Here is a 21,663-nt window from a genome sequence, read left to right as displayed (position 1 = left end):
GCATTTGTGTTTCAAGTCAGTAAGTACCGAAGCCCAAAGGGTCTAGGAAGAGGCAAACAAATTGAAACTAAGCAAATTTCAGCCAGTTCCTGATGACCTCTGAACCGTGTATGGTTAACTTTAGTTCTTCTTGTGTCTTGTCTAAGTGCAGGCTGCTGGGAGTAGGGTGCCAAACAAATCGGCAGTTATGCCTGTTATTACATGTTGTACACCTCTCTTTACTTGACCGCACTGAAAGACACTTTAGACATGATTAATGTAAATGTAGAATTTTTTTTTTTTTAAACCTTCTGCATGCAGCTACCCCTGCAGTCCCCCCTAAATACAAACCTGAACCCCATCTTGATCCAACGATGTGCATGAGAGATGAGGCTCTCTCCCTCCTCATTGATTTAGATAAATCACAGCTACTGACAATAAATTGGGTGATGGGGCTGAGCTCCGCTCTGTATGTCTTATGGACATGCAGGGCTTAGGATCGAGCCCGCACGAGTGTCCCATAGTAAGCAGCTTGTTATGGGGGCACTAAGTCGGGACTGGGGGACCTGAGAAGATGCTTGGGGCTGCTCTGTGCAAAAGCATTACACAGAGTAGGTAAGTATGACATGTTTTGTATCACAAAAAACAAACAAACAAAGCTTTACTACAGGGATCGACAAATCCCGGGCGCCAGGTCGCCATGGCGACTAAAAATGGTGTCCTGGCGACTTGGCTTGGAAGGTGGGCAAAAAAAAAAACTTTTTTTTTTTGTGAGCTGGTGCCATCTGGTGGTGAGCCGTTGGTATTACAAGTTAAACAGCAATTCTAATGTAATTTTTCACTATTTTCACTGCCATCTTCTTCCCTCTAATTAGAACCCCCAAACATTATATATATTTTTTATCCTAACACCCTAGAGAATAAAATGGCGATCGTTGCAATACTTTCTGTCACGCCGTATTTGCGCAGCGGACTTTTTTTAATTAAAAAATAAGACAACAGTAAAGTTATCCCCATTTTTTTAATAGTATGAAAGATAATGTTACGCCGAGTAAATTCATACCCAACATGTCACGCTTCAAAATTGCGTTTGAACACCCTTTACATATGTGGGCGCTGCTCACGTATGTGTTCGCTTCTGCGCGCAAGCTTGTCGGGACGGGGGGCGTTTTCTGGCTCCTAACTTTTTTAGCTGGCTCCTAGATTCCAAGCAAATTTGTCAACCCCTGCTTTACTATCACTTTTAAAGCGGAACAAAAGTTGGCAGATTCTCGCTCACTCGCTGGCTGACATTCTCTTTTGGCTTCTTCTGGGTGCCAAGTCTTCAGCTGCCTTGATTGGTCCTCAGGAAGTGACGGAACTTTCATTCATATTAAAGCACCAGGGTATGCAGAGAATGACAGCCTAAGCTGAACGAACTCCGCTCATGGTACACGCTTAAGAAGATTGTGAGCAGACAAATGTCTGCTCACATTTTCTTTACTGAAGAACAACTTTAAATTTCTGAAAACCTTTTATTTATTGTCCAGTTACAGTATGTAAAGGGGGAATCTTGTAGATGTAATGACTTGGAAGCAAACTAATAATTGCATGCAGTAATAAGGAATCATTTGCCAGCCTGTTTGGCATTAAAACATACCATTTCTTATTGTTTTGTTACCATTCAGTGGCGAATGGAAAGTATTCTCTGGAAATGAGTTGGGTTCTCTGCTGGGATGGTGGATTTTCACTTGCTGGAAGGAGAAGAACCCAGACCCGAGTGCAGTGAAAAATGTCTACATGCTGGCAAGTACGGTCTCCTCAAAGATCCTCCGGGCCATCGCTGTGCAGGAAGGTTTCCACTTCGAGGTACTATTCCTGTATTCCACTCTGTCTATCCACAGAGCACTCCAACATGTTATATTTGATTCCCAGGCCCCTTTTTTTTTTTTTTTTTTTGTCTTGTAGGAGACGCTGACCGGATTTAAATGGATGGGAAATAGGGCAAAAGAACTCATTGATCAAGGGAAGACTGTACTATTTGCATTTGAGGAGGCGATAGGTTAGTTGACACATATAGATTGGATTTGTTGTACATACAGAACTATTTCTATGCTTTGATCTCTGTTTGCTTCCTAATGACTTAGATTTATTGTTAATCTGATTGCAGGATACATGTGCTGTCCCTTTGTCTTGGACAAAGATGGAGTAAGTGCTGCTGTCATTGCTGCAGAAATGGCCAGCTATCTGGAAACAAAGAACCTCACCTTGTCCCAGCAGCTGAATGCAATTTTCAACAAGTAGGTTTTCTATTATTCAAGAGATTGTGATACAATATTTTGAAAGTAGAATTGGGCATTTTAAGTGCTTTTTGAGGACTCGTTTACACTAATGTATTATCCAAAGTACACAGGGTCTTGCTGGCAGAAAGAGTCTACATGCTTGCTGTACACCTGTAACATTTGTGCAGCGTATACATGTGGGCAGTGTACTAGAACCCAATTGGCTGCCGCTGCTACTCCTGGTTGACCTGTCAATAACAATTCATAATCTATCATGATTGACTACCCATGTTTATTCTGCGCATGCACCACCTGTGCATCAGTGACCCCTTTAGACTGACAGTGTCTTCATTACACGCGCATTGTTATTGATGCATCTTCTAGAAGCAGCTGAAGCGACCAATAGGGTACCTGTACTACTGTACACATTTAAACATTGGCATGAAAGTTTACATGGTAAACTGGGAGAGACAACGCTCAAAGTTGGCACAAGAGGATCCACATACAACGTCCACTGCCAAGGTACTTGCCTGGCTCACCTCTAGAAACGGCAGAAGGTGAAGGTCCACTTAAAAGGCTAATTTGCAGTCATGTAACATACTGTGTACAGTTTTATATGCATGTTTACACAGCTGTACACTAGTCTATAGTCTGTGTAAAACAGTGAAAAAAAAATAATAAAAAATAGGACCCAACTCTGCATGGGGTCATAATTAATTTATATTGTATACTCAATGCATGTAAACTTTCATCAGAAAGTTCAATGGATGATGGCACACAAAGCAGGAATTCAGATAGGAGGAATGTTAACGCATTTCAATCCCAATGGCGCTTATTCAGAACAACATCAAATGATATTAAGGGGGAAATCTCTGAACCACCTTGGCTGTTCTCCGTTGTCTGTTTTTTGGACAAATGCCAATATTAAAATATGTTTGGACTCTGGAGACCGTCTGGTGCTCTCATTGGACTTTGTATGCTCGAGTCCTCAAATCTAGCCCCCCGTTTTTGTTGAGCAGCGTTACCAGAGCCACTGTGCCTTATTGCAATCTAATTTTATCTATTTTCTATATTCTGCTTGTTCCACATGAAAGTTGGTAACCTTCAGAAAATCGGTTATTGTTTGTGGGATTCAGGAGGTTCCAGTGGTCCAGTGCTGTAACCTTAAGTTTCTTTGCAGCCCTTCGGGAGCGGTGAATACACCCCTCCTAAAGCGCCCATGCCCTTTGAAATCAATGGGCAGCACCGTCGGCAAAGTGCCGCTAAAGAGCTGACGCCCGGGCGCTGGCAGTGTGAAAGTGCACCTGTGTCCAGACTATGGACAATAAATGATGTATATATTCTTAATAAGTAAAAGTTTTGTTTTTAAAAAAGCCTTACCTAAACACGTAGCAGCCAGTCTCCATAGTATCTTGCATATTCTAAGTCTACACCTTTTTGATTCACCTTTGGCAGGTATGGATATCACATTAGCAGGAATTCATATTTCCTATGCTATGATCAGACTACAATCAATAATCTTTTTGATAACCTGAGAAACTATGATGGAGACTCTGGTTACCCCAAGCTGTGTGGTAAATTTCCACTTACTGGAGTGCGTGACCTAACCACCGGATTTGACAACAACCAGCCAGATAACAAAGCTGTGAGTCTTCAATGAGTATAAAATACACTGAACTTCTTCTTTTTTTTTTTTTTTTTTGAACAAAGGTTTTTATTAAACACAGTGCATACATATTAGGCACAAAAACATACATGTGAAGGTATTATTCAAAAAGTAAAGGTATTTATCATACAGTGCAATACACAACTCAACTATCAAGTCTTGGCAATCATTATAAGTGTATACATGTTACGTATGCTACTCAATAGATTATATGTTATTGGTACAGTCTATGGCATTTGTGGGAGGTGTCTGTCCCATGCTCGTGTGCAAGTGTCCGAGTCCTGCAACCAACGGTCCCATATTTTATTATATTTGGCAGGACACCCTTTATTATATATATGCATTTTTTTTGTAGGACCTAGTCATGCTAATTTCCCCCTTCCACTCCGTCAGTTTGGGAGGTACTGGTCTCATTTATTTCCTGGCTATGAGTTTCCTGATAGAGAATAGTGTTTCTTGAAGAAATATTTTATTGTATTTGTCCAGAACATTGGGAAAAGAAGGGATTGTTTTGGGTCTAGCACTAAGGGGGAGCCCATATTGTCATGCAGGAAGGTCACAATTTGTTTCCATAGTCCTTGCATTTTGCAACATGACCAAATGAGATGGTAGAAAGTGCCAGTGTCCACACCACACATTGGGCACAGGGTAGAATGGTCTCTTATACCTGGCCACTCTAAGGAGGGTGAGGTATGCCCGATGCAAAATGTATATCTGAGACAGTCTGTATGACAGTTTGGGAGACTCCTCCCTGCAAAACCCCCCCATGCTTCTTCCCATTCCTCATCCTCCATTGGGCCTACCTCCCTTTCCCAGCGGAGTTTCAGAGCATACGCTATTGTGCTAGATACAGCAGTGGAGAGCATGTTATAAAAAGACAAGATTAGACCGTTAGGATCTGTGCTCCTAACTATGGCCATGACAGGATTAGGAGTAGGTTGAGGAAGGACCATGACAGGATTAGGAGTAGGTTGAGGAAGGACCATGACAGGATTAGGAGTAGGTTGAGGAAGGGCCATGACAGGATTAGGAGTAGGTTGAGGAAGGACCATGACAGGATTAGGAGTAGGTTGAGGAAGGACCATGACAGGATTAGGAGTAGGTTGAGGAAGGACCATGACAGGATTAGGAGTAGGTTGAGGAAGGACCATGACAGGATTAGGAGTAGGTTGAGGAAGGGCCATGACAGGATTAGGAGTAGGTTGAGGAAGGGCCATGACAGGATTAGGAGTAGGTTGAGGAAGGACCATGACAGGATTAGGAGTAGGTTGAGGAAGGACCATGACAGGATTAGGAGTAGGTTGAGGAAGGACCATGACAGGATTAGGAGTAGATTGAGGAAGGACCATGACAGGATTAGGAGTAGGTTGAGGAAGGGCCATGACAGGATTAGGAGTAGGTTATTTATTACAACTTACTTTCTATTCGAGTCGGGGCCATTTATTTAGAAAAAACACATTGCCATGCATTTGCCTTTTGTAAAGATTGAACACAAGCACTCTTAAGTTTTTTCCTATAACAGCCCTAGTTTCTGGGTATATTGATTCAAAAAAGTGGTTCGGGTTACCTTTTATATAAACCTAGCATATAGCAATTGCAATATATCCCCATTGTTGTGGCCAAATGCTTATGAGAACTCCGCGTTCGAATAGTCTATAGCTTCAGACACCTATTTGGTCAGTTGTTTGGCTCTTTTATGCCCCTCAGTGCCGCACAAAATGAGGTTTATATCAAGAGACTGTCCCCATTAGATCACTATGGGATGCTAAATGTGTTCTTATAGTGATCTCATTCACATTACCTGCAGCAGCATCCATCTCCTGCTCCCATGTTTGAGAAACACTACTTAACCTAACCCTGAGAAATTAACACTTAAAGCGGTTGTAACCCCTTACATATACCCCGTGAAGGGGCTATCCTCAAGTGATACAGAGATAAAACAAATCCTCTTTCATAAGATGTACCTGTCTCTGCAGTCTTCCCTATATCCAAAGTCCAGAATTTATAAGACTTGTCTGAGCTGTCAGAAACGGGACGGAGAACTTAAAATGCACACTGCAGTGCTCAATGAGGAGAACTGATTGGATAGAAGGGACACACCCCCTCCACACACAGAGCTGAAGCCATCACTCAGATGGAGATTCCTCCCCTGTCACCATTTTTCTCTTGGTGTCAGGAAAACTTGTCAGAAGTGATTCATGCTGGTAGCAGAAGAGCAAAGCAGCAGACAAAAATGACACTTGGTGATCCTAATTGAGACAAGTACACACTATAGAGGGATATGCTTTATTCATATTTCATGTCTGAGTTTTACAACCACTTTATTTCTAAAACCGAGTATTATGCCGCGTACACACGATCATTTTTCGTCATGAAAAAAACGTTGTTTTAAAAAAATGTCATTTAAAATGATCGTGTGTGGGCTTCACATCATTTTTCGGGTTCTGAAAAACGACAATTTGTTTTTTCGAACATGCTGCATTTTTTAACGTTGTTTTAACAACTTAAGAACCAGACCAAGATACAGCTAAAGGACCTTGCCCCTTTTTGCGATTCGGCACTGAGTCACTTTAACTGACAATTGCGCAGTCGTGCGACGTGGCTCCCAAAGAAAAATTGGCGTCCTTTTTTCCCCACAAATGGAGCTTCCTTTTGGTGGTATTTGATCACCTCTGCGGTTTTTATTTTTTGCGCTATAAACAAAAATAGAGCGACAATTTTGAAAAAAATTCAATATTTTTTACTTTTTGCTATAATAAACATCCCCCAAAAATATATAGAAAACATTTTTTTTTTCCTCGGTAAAGGCCGATACTTATTCTTCTAATTATTTTTGGTAGAAAAAATTGCAATAAGCGTTTATCGGTTGGTTTGCGCAAAATTTATAGCGTTTACAAAATAGGGGATAGTTTTATTGCATTTTTTTTTTACTACTAATGGCGGCGATCAGCGATTTTTTTTTTTTTTTTTTTTTTTTTTTTTTTTTTTTTTTTTTCGTGACTGCGACCTTATGGCGGACACTTCGGACAATTTTGACATATTTTTGGAACCATTGTCATTTTCACAGCAAAAAATGCATTTGAAATGCATTGTTTATTGTGAAAATTACAGTTGCAGTTGGGGAGTTAACCACAGAAGGCGTTGTTGGGGTTATGTGTTCCCTGAAGTGTGTTTACAACTGTAGGGGGTGTGGCTGTAGGTGTGATGTCATCGATTGTGTCCCCCTATAAAAAGGATGATACGATCGATGACGGAGCCACAGTAAAGTACGGGGAAGCCGTGTTTACACGCGGCTCTCCCCGTTCTTCAGCTCCGGGAACCGATCGCTGCGATCGGGTCCCGCGGTCACGGAGCTTCGGACCGGGTCACGCCCGCGACCCCCACGGCTGGGCTTAAAGGACAACGTACCTATACGTTGATGTGCCCAGCCGTGCCATTCTGCTGACGTATATCAGCAGGAAGGTGTCCTTGAGTGGTTAAACAATGTTGTTTTTCGGGTTGTAAAAAATGATCGTGTGTGGGCTAAAATAACGTTAAAAACCCGCGCATGCTCAGAAGCAAGTTAGTGAGACGGGAGTGCTCGTTCTGGTAAAACTATCGTTCATAATGGAGTAAGCACATTCATCACGCTGTAACAGACAGAAAAGCGCGAATCGTCTTTTACTAACACGGAATCGGCTAAAGCAGCTCCAAGGGTGGCGTCATCTGCATGGAACTTCCCCTTTTATAGTGCCGTTGTACGTCACCACGCTTTGCTAGAGCATATTTTAAAAACTATGGTGTGTGGGCAACGTCGTTTTAATGATGAAGTTGGAAAAACGTTGTTTTTTTTCTACATGCCGAAAAATGATCGTGTGTACGCGGCATTACACTTATATTGGAGTTTCCCTTCCCCCAAAATCCCCACCCAACAAGATATTGCTGACTACATTGCACAGCTACTTATCAAAATGATTGCAGCTGGGGCTGTGGATGTGCTCTGCACTTGTCATTCATTCCTGTAGAGTATGAGCTTGTACGCTGAAGCTCCATAGAATTGAATGACTGTGGAGAGATGAATTATGGTGCAGAGTGCATGTGCTGGCATAGCTAGAAATTATATATATATATATATATATATATACCATTTTTTTTTTCTTTGTGTGCGCTGTTTTTTTAGACATGAGCTATATACATATTGCTTACCCTCTCTGTCTCTTTTCCCTCCTGCAGATACTCCCAACCAGTAAAAGCAGCCAAATGATCACTTTCACCTTCGCCAATGGGGGAGTGGCCACAATGAGGACCAGTGGTACTGAGCCAAAAATTAAATACTACGCTGAACTGTGTGCAGCACCAGGGAATAGGTATGGCAGGACTACTACTGAGGCCCCGTACACACGACAGAGGAACTCGACGTGCTTGGCACGCCGAGTTCCTCGTCGAGTTTTGGGATGAAGCCGCCGAGGAGCTCGGCGGGCCGCCTTCTCCCATAGAACAACGAGGACAACGAGAAAATAGAGAACATGTTCTCTATTTTCTCGTCGAGTTCCTCGGCGGCTCCATCGAGCCAAAACTGTACAGACGACAGAGTTTCTCGGCAGAATCCGGGTTTTGACCGAGTTTCTCGGTGAATTCTGCCGAGAAACTCTGTCGTGTGTACGAGGTTTTACTGTGATATCTGAGGATTGTTTGACCACATTAATTGGATAGGTTCTTCTTTAGCGGACTTTTACTGTAATGCTTATTTTTTTTACTATATGCTTATTTTAAAATGCAAATCGCATTGTGCAAGACATGTTGGTGACATCGCTGAAAATCTTTCATGTTGCTACAGTATGGAAAATCCCAGACTCTTCTGCCAGTTAAGATGACCAAAGCCAAGGTATTGGTTACATGGTCTCTGCCAATGCAGAGGATTGTGGGGGACTGATATCTGTTAAGGCGGAGCTACTGTGCAACGGACTACCTGAACCCCAATAATAATTGTTAAGATTGCTGTCTTACAAGTTCAGAGTATAGGTTCACGTGAAAGAAAACACATGGGGGGGGAACCCCCAAGAATGGTAACATAAGCTGTCAGCACATACCTGCAGAAATGTCTGCTTTCCCCTGCAATTTTTTTAAATTCCTGGTAGTAGGTTAAACAAATCCTGCATCCACTTTTCATTATACAGTGCCTTGTGCTTGAACTACAATGCTATGTGATGGATGGAAGGGTGCGGTTTTCCCCCATATAACCTCCTTTTCCCATATCCTCTTCAAAAACAGCACATGAGAGCGTGAGATGCTTTACCTACCTTAAACCAAATACACATCATCCACATTCAAATTTCAAGTGGATGTAAACCCTCACATATACCAGGTTAAGTGACCAGCCTCAGATGATACAGAGATGAAACAAATCGTCCTACATAAGTTTCACTTGTATATCTGCTGTTTTCAGCATTATATACTGTTTAGAAAGTGCGCATCATGTTATATTTTTTTTCTTCCTGATTCACCTGTGGGTGTGGATTCTTGGCATACAATGTGAGATAGCTGATTGGAGGAAAGACGCAACCCATCCATCCGCTCCCCCCACACACACACACACACACACACACACACACACACACACACACACACAGGCAGAGAGTTGCAGAGCTGTGCTTTGAATAGACCAGCTCTCTACTAATTTATTTATAGCACCCACCCTGACACAAAATTCAGCCGGGTTTTATCACAGCTGTAAGAGAACTTGCCGGAGGTTATAACAGAGGAACCGAGCAGGAGAAAGCCACTGGACTTAAGGCGTTGAAGAGAGAGAACAAAACACTGTAGATATTTATGCCCAGCTCAAATTTCACAAATCGGGTTTAACATCCACTTTTTAAGAATACGATCACCTAGTGTCCTTCGTGTTTTGTTTCCTCAGGTCTAACAGGAACATCAAAATGGTTTTATTTTTCCCTCCGGCCTTCGTGCAATTTGCAGAGGCCTCTCAGTATACGTTCCCCTGTGATTCCAGTGGCAATGGACTTGGAGGGGTTGCATATCACAGGTTTTCTAGGCTATGTTTGTTAGTATCTTAGTTGACATTCCCACTCATCACCTTCTTGGTTTTCCCCAAGGTTCTTTTATCTTTCTGAGGGGAAGCAGCTATTCCTGTGGGTAGAGAGGCTGTAGTGGAGCCCTCACTTACTTACATTCGGTCAGACTCCAAGTCCTCGTGACTGGCTAAGCTCCTGATAAATGCGGCCTATCGGTATGAATGGATCTTGGCTGCATTCTCTGAAATCTTTTGGAAGTAGAGCTGCATGGTTGAAGCAGGTTCGTGTTCCACCCCCATGGGTATCGGCCAGGTTGAGCAGAGATATCCAGAGACCCTGACTATTTCCAGATAGGCAACGCATGTCTGCCAAGCCAGGTGAAGCATTGTGCACGGGCCAGGATAGAATGCGGCCTGCTACACTGCTGGTCCCCCTGAGTGGATAACAGTATGGTGTGTGTGTATTTATACCCTGTGCCGGCATTCACAGACACCAGGGAGGGGAGCACAAGTGGGTGGAGGATGGAGCAGTAGGCGGACCTAGATCTTCCCAGGTGTATTACAGCAAACTTCATCTGGTAAGCAATGCTAAACCATGCAATCTGAATTGGCCATGACAGACGTTATTAATCTGGCAGATGGCTCCAAGGTAGGTTGATTGGAGTTTTTCTTATAGCTCTGCTTTCTACTATGCCCATACTGTGTGGAAGCACAGTGTGGAGTACCCTTGGGAGGATGTCTTCTCTTTGGGTGTTGGGTTCTATGGATGGTTGTGTGCCTCTAACAAGTTGTGTTCCTGTCCACCATTGGTGTGACAATTTGGAGGCAGGGGCAGCAGCCCTAACACCTCAAGTTCCGAAACAGGGTGACAGCAGCTCAGAGCAGCAAAAGTTGCAACTTGGCTGTATGAGCAAACCTGTCTTTAATAATTGCCCATTTAATGCCTGCAGGTTTTGGACCTCTAGATGCGCTGGTTACACACTTTAGGGCTATTATGTTTGCAACCTTTTCCAGGGGTGTCGGCAGCTTTTATTTATCACTAGATCTGGACTTTTTGAGACCTTTAATAGCTTGTAGGCTTTAACTGTCTCCCACCTGAGTGAGGGTAGATAAAGCAATCTATATGTACTACAGCAGGGGTCTTGCATTATAATTCAAGGGGGTCCAGTTTGCAACATTTTCTTATGGCAGAGGTCTGAATCTCATATTTGCATTATAACACCTCGCAGCTCTTTTTACATCATAGTCCGCTGAGACGGCTGATCCCCCGCCCCTCCACTGCTCGGCGCTCCAATGAGCGCTGAGAAGTAGAACAGAAGCGACGCTGACTGACGGTCAGCATCGCTCTGCTCGGGGAGAAGAGAGAACCAAGCCATCGGTGGTGTTCGGTGGCTCGGTTTTGACAAATATATGATTACATATTCTCCTATCCAATACCCCTGAAGAAGGACTTGAACCTGAAACGCATCGGGTACAGAAGTATTTTTGGAGAGTACTACTTTTTAATACATTTTGTATGCTTGCTATGAATTCACTGTGTTTTCCTTTTTGTCTTTTTGTTATGTCATAGTTTTAACTGATCACCACACGTGACCAGGGCTGTGGAGTCGGTAGATAAATGTTCCGACTCCTCAGTTTTTTGGACTTCCGACTCCTCTGTATTAATATGCGAATGTATTTTATACATTCCTTGAAGGAAAGAAAGGCAACATACATGTCATTACCACAGGACTACTGGCTGGGAAGCCAACAGTCTACTGTATTGAACAGTTTAAGCAAAAGACAAACGCAATGAAAACAACAGTTTTATTAATTTTCTAGAACACCCTCTAATAACTTCTGAAGGTCCTTTAATCCGAGGGTCCGTGTTATTGTTTTGTTATTTTCATCCACAAATCTAACATTAATAGCAAAATAATTGACTCTGTGACGTGTGCATGCATCCATTTTAAGGAAGACAAAACGTTCCTTCAGAACTTTCTGTAGCAAAAATGTAGTAGGAGTCGGAGTTGGTGCATTGTTTGCCGACTCTGACTTCAGGTACCCAAAACTTCCTCCGACTCCTCGACTCCGACTCCACAGCACTGCATGTGACTGATCCAATTTTACATGTACAAATAAACGCTTATTTATTCTATACCAGTGGTGTTGTTGCCTTCAAAATCCCACAGAGGGGGCATTCTCTTTTTTTCTATGTACCAGGGATGTGGCAACTACCCACCACTTTGACATGGTGAAAACATGTATTATGGGTATCCAGTATTTAGTATGCACACCAGTTGGTGTTCTCTTACGATCCGCAGGGAATCAGCTTACAGATTCCCTGATGATCGGACCAGAGCGAGTGGAGGACACGTCTGTGTCTGCTCAGTTTCTGCAGAGCGGACACAGACAGAGCCCACTCTTCTATATGATCGTCCAGGGGTAAATGGGTATTTTGTTTTGCTTTTTAGCGGACAGGATCGGGCTCGGAGGTAGGCGGGTATTAAGGACACCTGTAGTTGCTGAGATTTTTTTCCTTGTATGAAAATACCTGAACATTAACCTATGCATTCTGAAATATGTTGCCTTTATGCACAATCTACATAGACGACATAGGAGTAAATGGTTTACGGATAAGACCCCTGGCTGCTGCAACCTTTCCAGGGTCTCTCTGCAATGTCTTATGCCTTTTTATATATGAATTTCTTTTGTATGTGATATTTGTTATTTATTAGTCTTCTTTGAGCGATAGTCTGTGTTGCAGAAAGTTCTGCATGATTTGTTTTTCATTTCTTGTATGAATACACCTCAACACTGGACTTTTTACTTTACGTTTTGTGTATTATTTTACATGCTGGAGTCAGTTCTTAACCCCTTCATGACTAGGCACAATCGTAACAATTACATGGTGTATCCAGGTGGATTATACCTTGTTTTGTTTTTTCAGGACAAATTATACTTTAATTTGGTGGTAAATGGTAATGGATATCTGCTGATTTTTTTTTTTTTTTCTATTATCAATGGAAAACTTTTGCAAAATAGTAAAAAATTATATGTTTTTTTTTTAGATTTAGCTGTATTTCTTACTACTACCATAAGAACAACCCAAAATCAATTCTCCTGCTCCTACGATGTATCTCTCGCCTCCATTCACAGAGAGAAAACACGGGGGCGGGTTTCACAGTGACTGATTACTCTGATGGCCAATCAGAGGTCCCGATCGTCAGTATGGGGTGCTCCCAGCACATATTTGCATATGCACGGCGCCAAGGGGTTAAAATGTTTTGTAAAGGTTCACTTTTTATTTTTAAGTAACATGACATACTTTCTTTGTGTATTCGTTTTCCTCAGAGCAGCCCCCATCCTCTTTTCTCTTCTCATATCCCCAGCCGGCGCACCTGTCCCCTTTTTTTCCCATGCTGGGTGCCCCCATAGCAAGCTGCATGCTCTGGGGGTACTCGTGCGTGATCACTCCTGTCTTTAAGATGCACAGTGTGCGGCTCAGCCCCACCTCCCGCTCCCTTTTCACTTGTTGTGATTGATAGCCGTGGGAGCCAATGGCTTACTGCTGTGTCTCCTCCAATGAGGAGGGAGAGACCCAGGAGCGCTTCTGCTCTTGTGCACATTGCTGGATCAGGCCCAGGTGAGTATTAGGGGGATCTGCAAGCTGAAGGTAAAAAGCCTTTAGAACCATTTTAATATATGTATCGCTTTGATTGTATTAAAGCGGATAACCGCTGAAAAAAAAAAAATTAAAAGTCAGCAGCTACAAATACTGCAGCTGCTGACTTTTAATATCGGCACACTTGCCTGTCCTGGAGTCCAGCGCCGTCCGCAGGAGAGGACGAGTGATCACTTGTCACTCTGCTGCTCCCCCCCTCCGCCATCCTCTGTGACGAAACCAGGAAGTGAAGCACTCTGGCTTCACTGCCCGGTTCCCTATGGCGCATGCGCGAGTCGCGCTGCCCCTGCTGACTGGCTCCTGCTGTGCTCTGGGAGTCGAGTGTTCCCTGAACACAACGGGGGGGGGGGGGGGCGGTAGCTGACGTCCTGCCCGCAGTCTATCTGCAGACTGTGTGGCCGGAAGTGGGTGCAAATACCTGTCTTTAGAAAAAGGGAATTTTTAATTGCATTCAATTTACCATATGGCTTGAGCCGCAAATTTATACAATGTATTATTTTTATTTGCCAGTTTTTTTTGTTTTTTCACAAAAGTGGAGTCACCCTTTTAATAAACCGTGTTGGGAGCAAAGCAGTAACTCTTTTTATTGCTGCAACCAATGGTTACCAATGAGACTGGACTAAGACCAGTACAAAACTATTTCTTGTTCCAGGCAACAAGTGACCAATCAGTGAGCTAGTGATATTTCTGTCTATCTTTATAGAAATTCCCACAAATCTAGAATCCTGAAATACAAGCCGAGTTAACATTGTCATGTGTTTTTCTTTTCACAGTGACTATGATCAGTTGAAGAAAGAACTGAATGACCTTGCTGATGCCATCGAAGAACATTTCTTTCAGCCGGAGAAAAATAAGTTGCAGCCAAAAGCGGAATAATGGCCTTGTTTTGTTTGATGGTGCCTTCAGAGGTTGCAGGAGCTGGTCTTGTTGGTGTTTTTCAGCTTGAATACACAAAGCCTGACAATTGTTTAGGAAAAAAATCTGATTTATTTTTAGGTACATCGAGAAATACAACCAAACCCAACGGACGCCAATGTCACTGCAAGAGCAAAACCTTCCTGCTTGGCCATGTTTTAATGCAGCCATTGGTCCCCTAGTAGAGATTATTTTGCATTATCTTAGCTAATTCATTTTTATATCTATTTATTGTTAAAGAAACGTTCTGGAGAGTACAAGGATATGAGCAGGGCCAGATTTCTGCTTAGTCGGCATAGGGCATGGCCTAGGGCAGCCATTATAGGCACTCTGTTCTCTACATTAGTAATACATTCCCGCGGGTAGTGAAAGGTATTCAACTGCTGACGCCTCTCAGAGCAGTGTGTGCATTTTCCTTTTATTGGAATAATTACTGTATGTTTACAGTTCAGCATATCTAGATCTAAGTTGTTGGGTGTCAGTTTGCCTGTTGCTGCAGCGGACAGTTGGAGGTGTAATAATGCAAAGGTAATAAGCTGTCTCTTTAGTCTTCCTGCAGGTTTCTATTCTCTTCTCTTCATAGTGAAGTCTTTTTATACTATTTAGCTTCAGTTACTGCTATACCTTGCCACAACTGAACGGAAGCTCAGTTGTAAACCAGTTCATAGCCATTATGAACTTGACCGAGCCTTAAATCTTCTGTTTACAGAAATCATTCCTTTCTCTGTATTTTAAACCTGAATTTTCTCATTTATGCAATTTTGTGTATACACACTGTCTGCCATTAAATTCAACTAAACACGAATACCTGTGTCATTGTTCCTTTATATTGAATCTCTGCTGGACAAATGGCTCAACTGTGATGAGATGTGTAGTAGCTGAATCCAATACAGGCATGATGTGTGTTTGCACAGTGTCCTTTGCCTCTGAATAACCGGCTAAAGCCGTGGTCTCCAAACTGCGGCCCAAGGCCAGATGTGGCCCTTTGCTTGCTTTTTGTCAGGCCCTTGAGGCACTACTTCTCCTAATGACACCAATGATGAGGCACCATTGCTTTTACTGATGCTAACAATGGTGCACCGTTCCTCCCACTGACGGCAACAGTGGTGCACCGTTCCTCCCACTGACGGCAACAGTGGTGCACCGTTCCTCCCACTGACGGCAACAGTGGTGCACCGTTCCTCCCACTACCGACCTTTTAACCCCTGCTAGTGGTCGAAAAAGTGTTAAAACCGCCCGCAAAGCGGCGTATTGGCGGCACTGCCCTTTGATTTCAAGGGGCAGGGGCGCTGTAGGAGCAGTGGATACACAGCGCACCACTCCAGTATGTAAGCCCTCTGGCTTTCACACTGGAGTGAAAGGAGAGGCTCTTTCAGGGCGCTTTGCAGGCGCTATTTTTAGCTCTAAAGCGCCCAAGTGTGAAAGTAGCCTGAAAGTGGTTGTTAGCCCCAATCATGAAATTTGACCTAGGCACATATTATATCTGTAGGGCCAGATTCAGAAAACACTTACGCAGCGTAAGTGTAGAGATGCGCCGTTGTATCTATGCGCCTTATTCACAATACTAGATACGCCTGAAATATGGCTTCTTCCGACCGACGTAAGTCTTTGTACGCCGTCGTATCTTGGGTGCATATTTACGCTGGTCGCAAGGGGCGCTTCCGTCGATTTACGCATTGAATATGCAAATGACCTAGATACGCCGATTCACGAACGTACTTGCGCCCGTCGTATTAAGCTACGCCGTTTACGTAAGGCTTACGTCCGGCATAAGTTTACCCCTCATAAATCTGGGGTAAGTCATGTTAAGGTATGGATGTCGGAACAGCCGTCGATTTTTACGTTGTTTACGTAATTTGTACGTGGATGGGGCTGGGCGCAGGTTACGTTCACGTCACAGGCATTGAGCCGGCGTTTGTTAGGGAGTAAATTCGACGTGATACTGAGCATGCGCACGCATGCGCCGTTCGTTCGGCGCTTCATTTACATGGGGTCACGATTCATTTAAATACATCATGCCCACCTTCCACCTACTTTGAATTAGGCGGGCTTACGCCGGCCTAGTTACGTTACGCCGGCGCAACGTTGTCGGCGAGTGCTTTGTGAATAGTGATCTTCCCTCTCTGTTACATCGGCGTAGCGCATATCAGATGCGCTACACCGCACTAAAGATACGCTGATGTATCTGAATCTGGCTTGTAGTGTTTACTTGCTCTAAGTGCCGTGTCTTTCTGTTTCTCCATTCTTCTGTTATCAGCAGAGTCACTTCTGACACGTTCTCCAACACATGAATAACAGCAGGTGAAAATTTGTTTCAGGGAGGAAGCTTAGAGGTAGATTCAGACTGCAGCTCTGCAAGTTCCTTCATTCCTCTGCCTATGTGGAGGGCGGTGTGTGCGCGCCTTTCCTCCAATCAGCTCTCACACAGTGTATGCCCAGACTCCCCTCCCACTGCTGAATGAGGAAACAAGATTTGTAACGTGATCTGCACTTTCCAAAGAGTGTAGAAAGCTGAAGACAGCAGATTTATAAGTAAAATGTTTGGTGGGAGATTTGTTTCATCCCTGTGTATCGTCTGAGGCTATTCACTTCACTGGATATATGTGAGGGTTTACATCCACTTTAAGTGTATACACCTGCTGGGGCTATTCTTGGGAGTCCCAACTGTACGTTATTTCATTTTTGTTGTATACTATGGAGAAGGCACAATTAGTGAGACTCAGAGGTCAGTGGTAGGAAAATCTCAGCCCTGTAGTATGTGATCTAGTTTACCTACAACTAAAATCAAATTTTTTTATGGACCAGTTCTTTCAAATCCATTTGAGTATTCTCTTAGGATCCCAGTGCTCATTTACAGAAGCTCATCTTGCAATATGCTGCTGATGGTATCTGAAAGCAGTTAAAGTAAAGTTTAGTTTTTGGGGCGGGAGGGTGATTGCTAGCAGGGAGGCTTATGGTTGTAGAAGATAAGCCTCAACATAGGTAATTACTAAAGGCAAATTCATTTTGCACTTGGAAGTACAGTTGCTGTAGATGTGAGGGGAAGCTCTGCTGATTTTATCATTAAAATCATGTGCAAGCTAAAATGCTGTTTTCTATTTTCCTTGCATGTGCTCCTCGCATCTACAGCGACTGCACTTCCAAGTGCACTTGCCTTTTTTAAATTACCCCTAATGTCTCTTCTGTGGTAAATGGCTCCTCTTCTGTCTGCCAGCTATCTTTGTAATGTTGTACACAGAGATGTGCATGAGTTACATCCTCCTAGGCTGGCCGATGAAGATGACTGAGAACACCGAGTACTGGAAAAATATGCTGGTGATGGAACTCGGGACATCGCATTGCTAGAGCAGAGGTAAGTATAGCACAATTTGGTTCTGCTTATAAAATAAAGCTTGCTTCACAAAGCAAGGATAAGGATCTGGATTTTAGCCATATGACTGTCATTTTTTGTCATTCTTTTGAAAATAAGAATCGTCATCCTGGTGTGATAGCTTTGTACTTTGAACTTATGGAGGGATGTTGTCATTATAAAATCAGATTTTTTTGTTTTCGTTTATACTACCGTGTTTCCCCGAAAATAAGACCTACCCCGATAATAAGACCTAGCATGATTCTCGGGGAGGGCTGCAATATAAGCCCTACCCTGAAAATAAGCCCTAGTAGAATCTTGTTTTTTTAATCCAACTTGCAGAATGATTACACCGCCATAAGGTGTGCGTGTCTCCCTTTGTAACTGCACCGTGCAAAACATAGACTCGCGGGAGGTCTTCTCTCCTCCTGGCTGATGCCCACAGCCCCCCCCCAGCAAACGGAGATGGGTGACGCTAGCGTGACAGCGGCAATCCCCTCCGCTCTCCTCCCACCTGATGCCCTTTTCAGTGCACGGGGTCGGGTCGATGCCAGTGGGACACCGGCTCCACCCTCCTCCCGCCCGCAGCCCCCCTCCTCAGTACACAGAGCGGGCTGACACCAGCGGGGACCCCGGAGCAGAGAAGAAGAGCTCAAGCAGACCATGCGACACCCAGAGGAGCTGCAACAAAGGTATTTCCCACAAAACACTCACAAAGGGAGACACACTGCACCCCACACCGGCACAATTCCTACAAAACGAATTACATAATTCTATAAGGATGGATTTTAAGATGGTATTTATGCCAAAATACTGACACCTGACAGGGAGGGGGAGAAGACAGGGGACACAGGTGATGGATAAATGACACAGCAGGAGCACTATGCAATCTATCATGCTTTAAAGGAAAATAATTTTTTTCTTTTTTTTTAGGGTTACAACCACTTTAAGATCATTGTACAGACCGTAATTAAATAAGACATCCCCCGAAAATAAGCCCTAGTGTGTTTTTGTTTGCCAAAATTAATATAAGACCTGTGCTTATTTTCGGGGAAACACGGTAGCATGCATGGAGCCTCAATAAAAAGGGATGGTCTTACCAGTGATCTAGTTCACCTGCAGCGGAGGAGATGGCAAAAGGTGGCTTGCCTTCCTGATTCTACAGGTTTAAGACTTAAATTTGCATGTAGATTGTAGAGCTTTCTATATAAAAACAAGTCCAGATTTATAATAATTTTTATTATGTGCATCATTGGCATTAAAAGAGAAGTATGTTTTGTTTTTTTCTATTCATACTTACCTCGGCGTCTCTGCACTGAGAACTGGACACCGCCGATGGCTCGGTTCTCACTCCTCCCCGAGCAGAGACATAGTGGGCTGGATTCATGTAGCTCAGCGGATCTTTAGATCCGCTAGATCTACCTGGTTTACGATCCGCCGGTGCAATTTAGCGAGGCTAGTGCATGATTCATAAAGCACTTACCTCGCAAGTTGCACCGTTGGATCGTAACTCCCCCCGGCGGAATGCAAAATCCGCGGCTAGGGGGAGTGTACAATTTAAATCAGGCGCGTTCCCGCGCCGATTTAACTGCACATGCGCCGCCGGCAAAAAAGCCCAGTGCGCATGCTCCAAATGACGTCGCTAGGACGTCATTGTTAGCGGCGGGTACGTCAATTGCGGCCATCGGGATTCCCGATCGACTTACGCAAACGACGTAAAAATTTTGAATCTCGTCACGGGAACGGCGGCCATACTTAACATTAGCTACCCCTCATATAGCAGGAGTAGCTCTCCGCCGGAAAAAGCCGAACGCAAACGACGTTGAAAAAGAGCGACGGGCGGGCGTACGGACGTGAATCGGCGGTTTTCCTCATTTGCATATGCGACGTGTAAAACAAAGCGACGACACCTAGCGGCCGGCGGGAGATTACAGCCTAAGATTCGACTGGTGTAAGTCACTTACACCAGTCGGCTCTAAGAGAGATCTATGCGGAACTGATTCTTATGAATCAGTCGCATAGCTCCGACCGTGGGATCTCACAGATCCGACCGTCGGGTCTCACGGATACGACGGCGGATCAAGAGATCCGCCGGCGTATCTATTGATGAATCTGGCCCAGTGACTCTCAGTCAGCATGGCTTCTACTGTACTTGGAGTGCCGAGCAGTGAAGGGGTGGGAAGAGCGGCTCGCTGAGACTGCCATCAATCAGGACGGCTGGCGGACTTGGAAGTCATGATGACGCGCTTCCCCGACTGATGGCAGTGTCGTCAGCGGAGAGCGGACTTTAGACCGCTCTCCACTCAAAACGGGTAACAGGAATGCAAAAAGAATTGCACTCCTGTGACCCAGAGAAGCCCAGCCTAAAATGCTCAGGCTGGACTTCGCCTTTAAGCCCACTGCAGACTGTTAGCACTGTGTTGTACTGCTGCCCTGGATATGAAGTACTAGATGAACTCTGGAAGGGTTGAGACATGATGACATGGCTGAAATGTGATTTTTATTTTTTTGTTTTTCATTGGTAGAACACAAAGTTCACTCAAACACCACTCTGATCTTTAAAGGCTGGACATCTGCTGATATATGAGACATACGGTACAACCAGCCTAAATATAGACGGTGAATTCCTCTTGCATTCAAACATACGTTTTAAATAGCAGTTCATTGAGACAATTTAATAAAACCTTCCTGCAGAATACTAAGCTATGATGGTGGTTACGAACAATGAGGATCAAGGTCATATGTGGTAATGTGAGGATGTACATAACATGGCACACAATGCTTTTCTTTTCTGGAAAGTTCATATAGCAAATGACACAGCTCTGACCTACACTAGTTGACATTTGTTATACAGCAACCAAAATCTGATTATGTTCCTATACTGTACAAATAATTCCTGCCATAGGGTGACAAGTCTCCGAGTCCAGAGACGGGTAACAACAATTGGTGAAAGGTCTGGGGCAGGGATCTTCAAACTCTGTCCCTCCAGCTGTTGCGGAACTACATATCCCATGAGGCATAGCAAGACTCTGACGTTCACAGACATAACTAGACATGGTGGGAATTGTAGTTCCTGAACAATTGGAGGGCCATAGTTTGAGGACCCCTTGTCTGGTGGATAAAACACATCCAGAGAAACTTCAATAACTTAATATGGAACAGTCTACACTTGTCTAGAGGAAAGAAGTTAAAGGGGTGATTGAAGTCTTTAACCACTTAACCCCTGGACTATATTGCTGCCCAAAGACCAGAGCACTTTTTGCGATTCGGGACTGCGCCGCTTTAACTGACAATTGCGCGGTCGTGCGACGTGGCTCCCAAACAAATATGGCGTCCTTTCTTTTGGTGGTATTTGATCACCTCTGCGGTTTTTATTTTTTGCGCTATAAACAAAAATAGAGCGACAATTTTGAAAAAAATGAATATTTTTTACTTTTTGCTGTAATAAATATCCCCCAAAAATATATATAAAAAAATTTTATTTCCTCAGTTTAGGACTATACGTATTCTTCTACATATTTTTGCGCAAAAGTTATAGCGATTACAAAATAGGGGGTATTTTTCATGGCATTTTTATTAATATATTTTTTTTACTAGTAATGGCGGCGATCAGCGATTTTTTTTCGGTACTGTGACATTATGGCGGACACTTCGGACACTTTTGACACATTTTTGGGACCATTGGCATTTTTGTAGCGATCAGTGCTTTAAAAATGCATTGGATTACTATAAAAATGGCACTGGCAGTGAAGGGGTTAACACTAGGGGGCGTGGAAGGGGTTAAGTATGTCCCTGGGTGTGTTCTTACTGTGGGGGGGG

General features: G+C 43.6%; 1 protein-coding gene across 1 annotated transcript in view; it reads left to right on the top strand.

Moving 5' to 3' along the window:
* PGM2 (phosphoglucomutase 2) overlaps window positions 1-15,300 on the top strand; it is a 44,047-nt gene extending 28,747 nt beyond the window's left edge. The window contains exons 9-14 of the mRNA XM_040335144.1: window positions 1,647-1,827; window positions 1,927-2,020; window positions 2,129-2,258; window positions 3,696-3,885; window positions 8,119-8,252; window positions 14,354-15,300. Of these exons, the coding sequence (XP_040191078.1) occupies window positions 1,647-1,827; window positions 1,927-2,020; window positions 2,129-2,258; window positions 3,696-3,885; window positions 8,119-8,252; window positions 14,354-14,456 (832 nt within the window). The 3' untranslated portion in view covers window positions 14,457-15,300. The remainder of the gene's footprint in view (window positions 1-1,646; window positions 1,828-1,926; window positions 2,021-2,128; window positions 2,259-3,695; window positions 3,886-8,118; window positions 8,253-14,353) is intronic.
* The last annotated feature ends 6,363 nt before the right edge of the window (window positions 15,301-21,663 follow it).

The sequence above is a fragment of the Rana temporaria genome, chromosome 1 (assembly GCF_905171775.1).
Source record: "Rana temporaria chromosome 1, aRanTem1.1, whole genome shotgun sequence".
Lineage (NCBI taxonomy): Eukaryota > Metazoa > Chordata > Amphibia > Anura > Ranidae > Rana > Rana temporaria.
The sequence above is the reverse complement of the archived record's forward strand: the minus strand, read 5'-3'. Positions and strand labels throughout refer to the sequence as shown.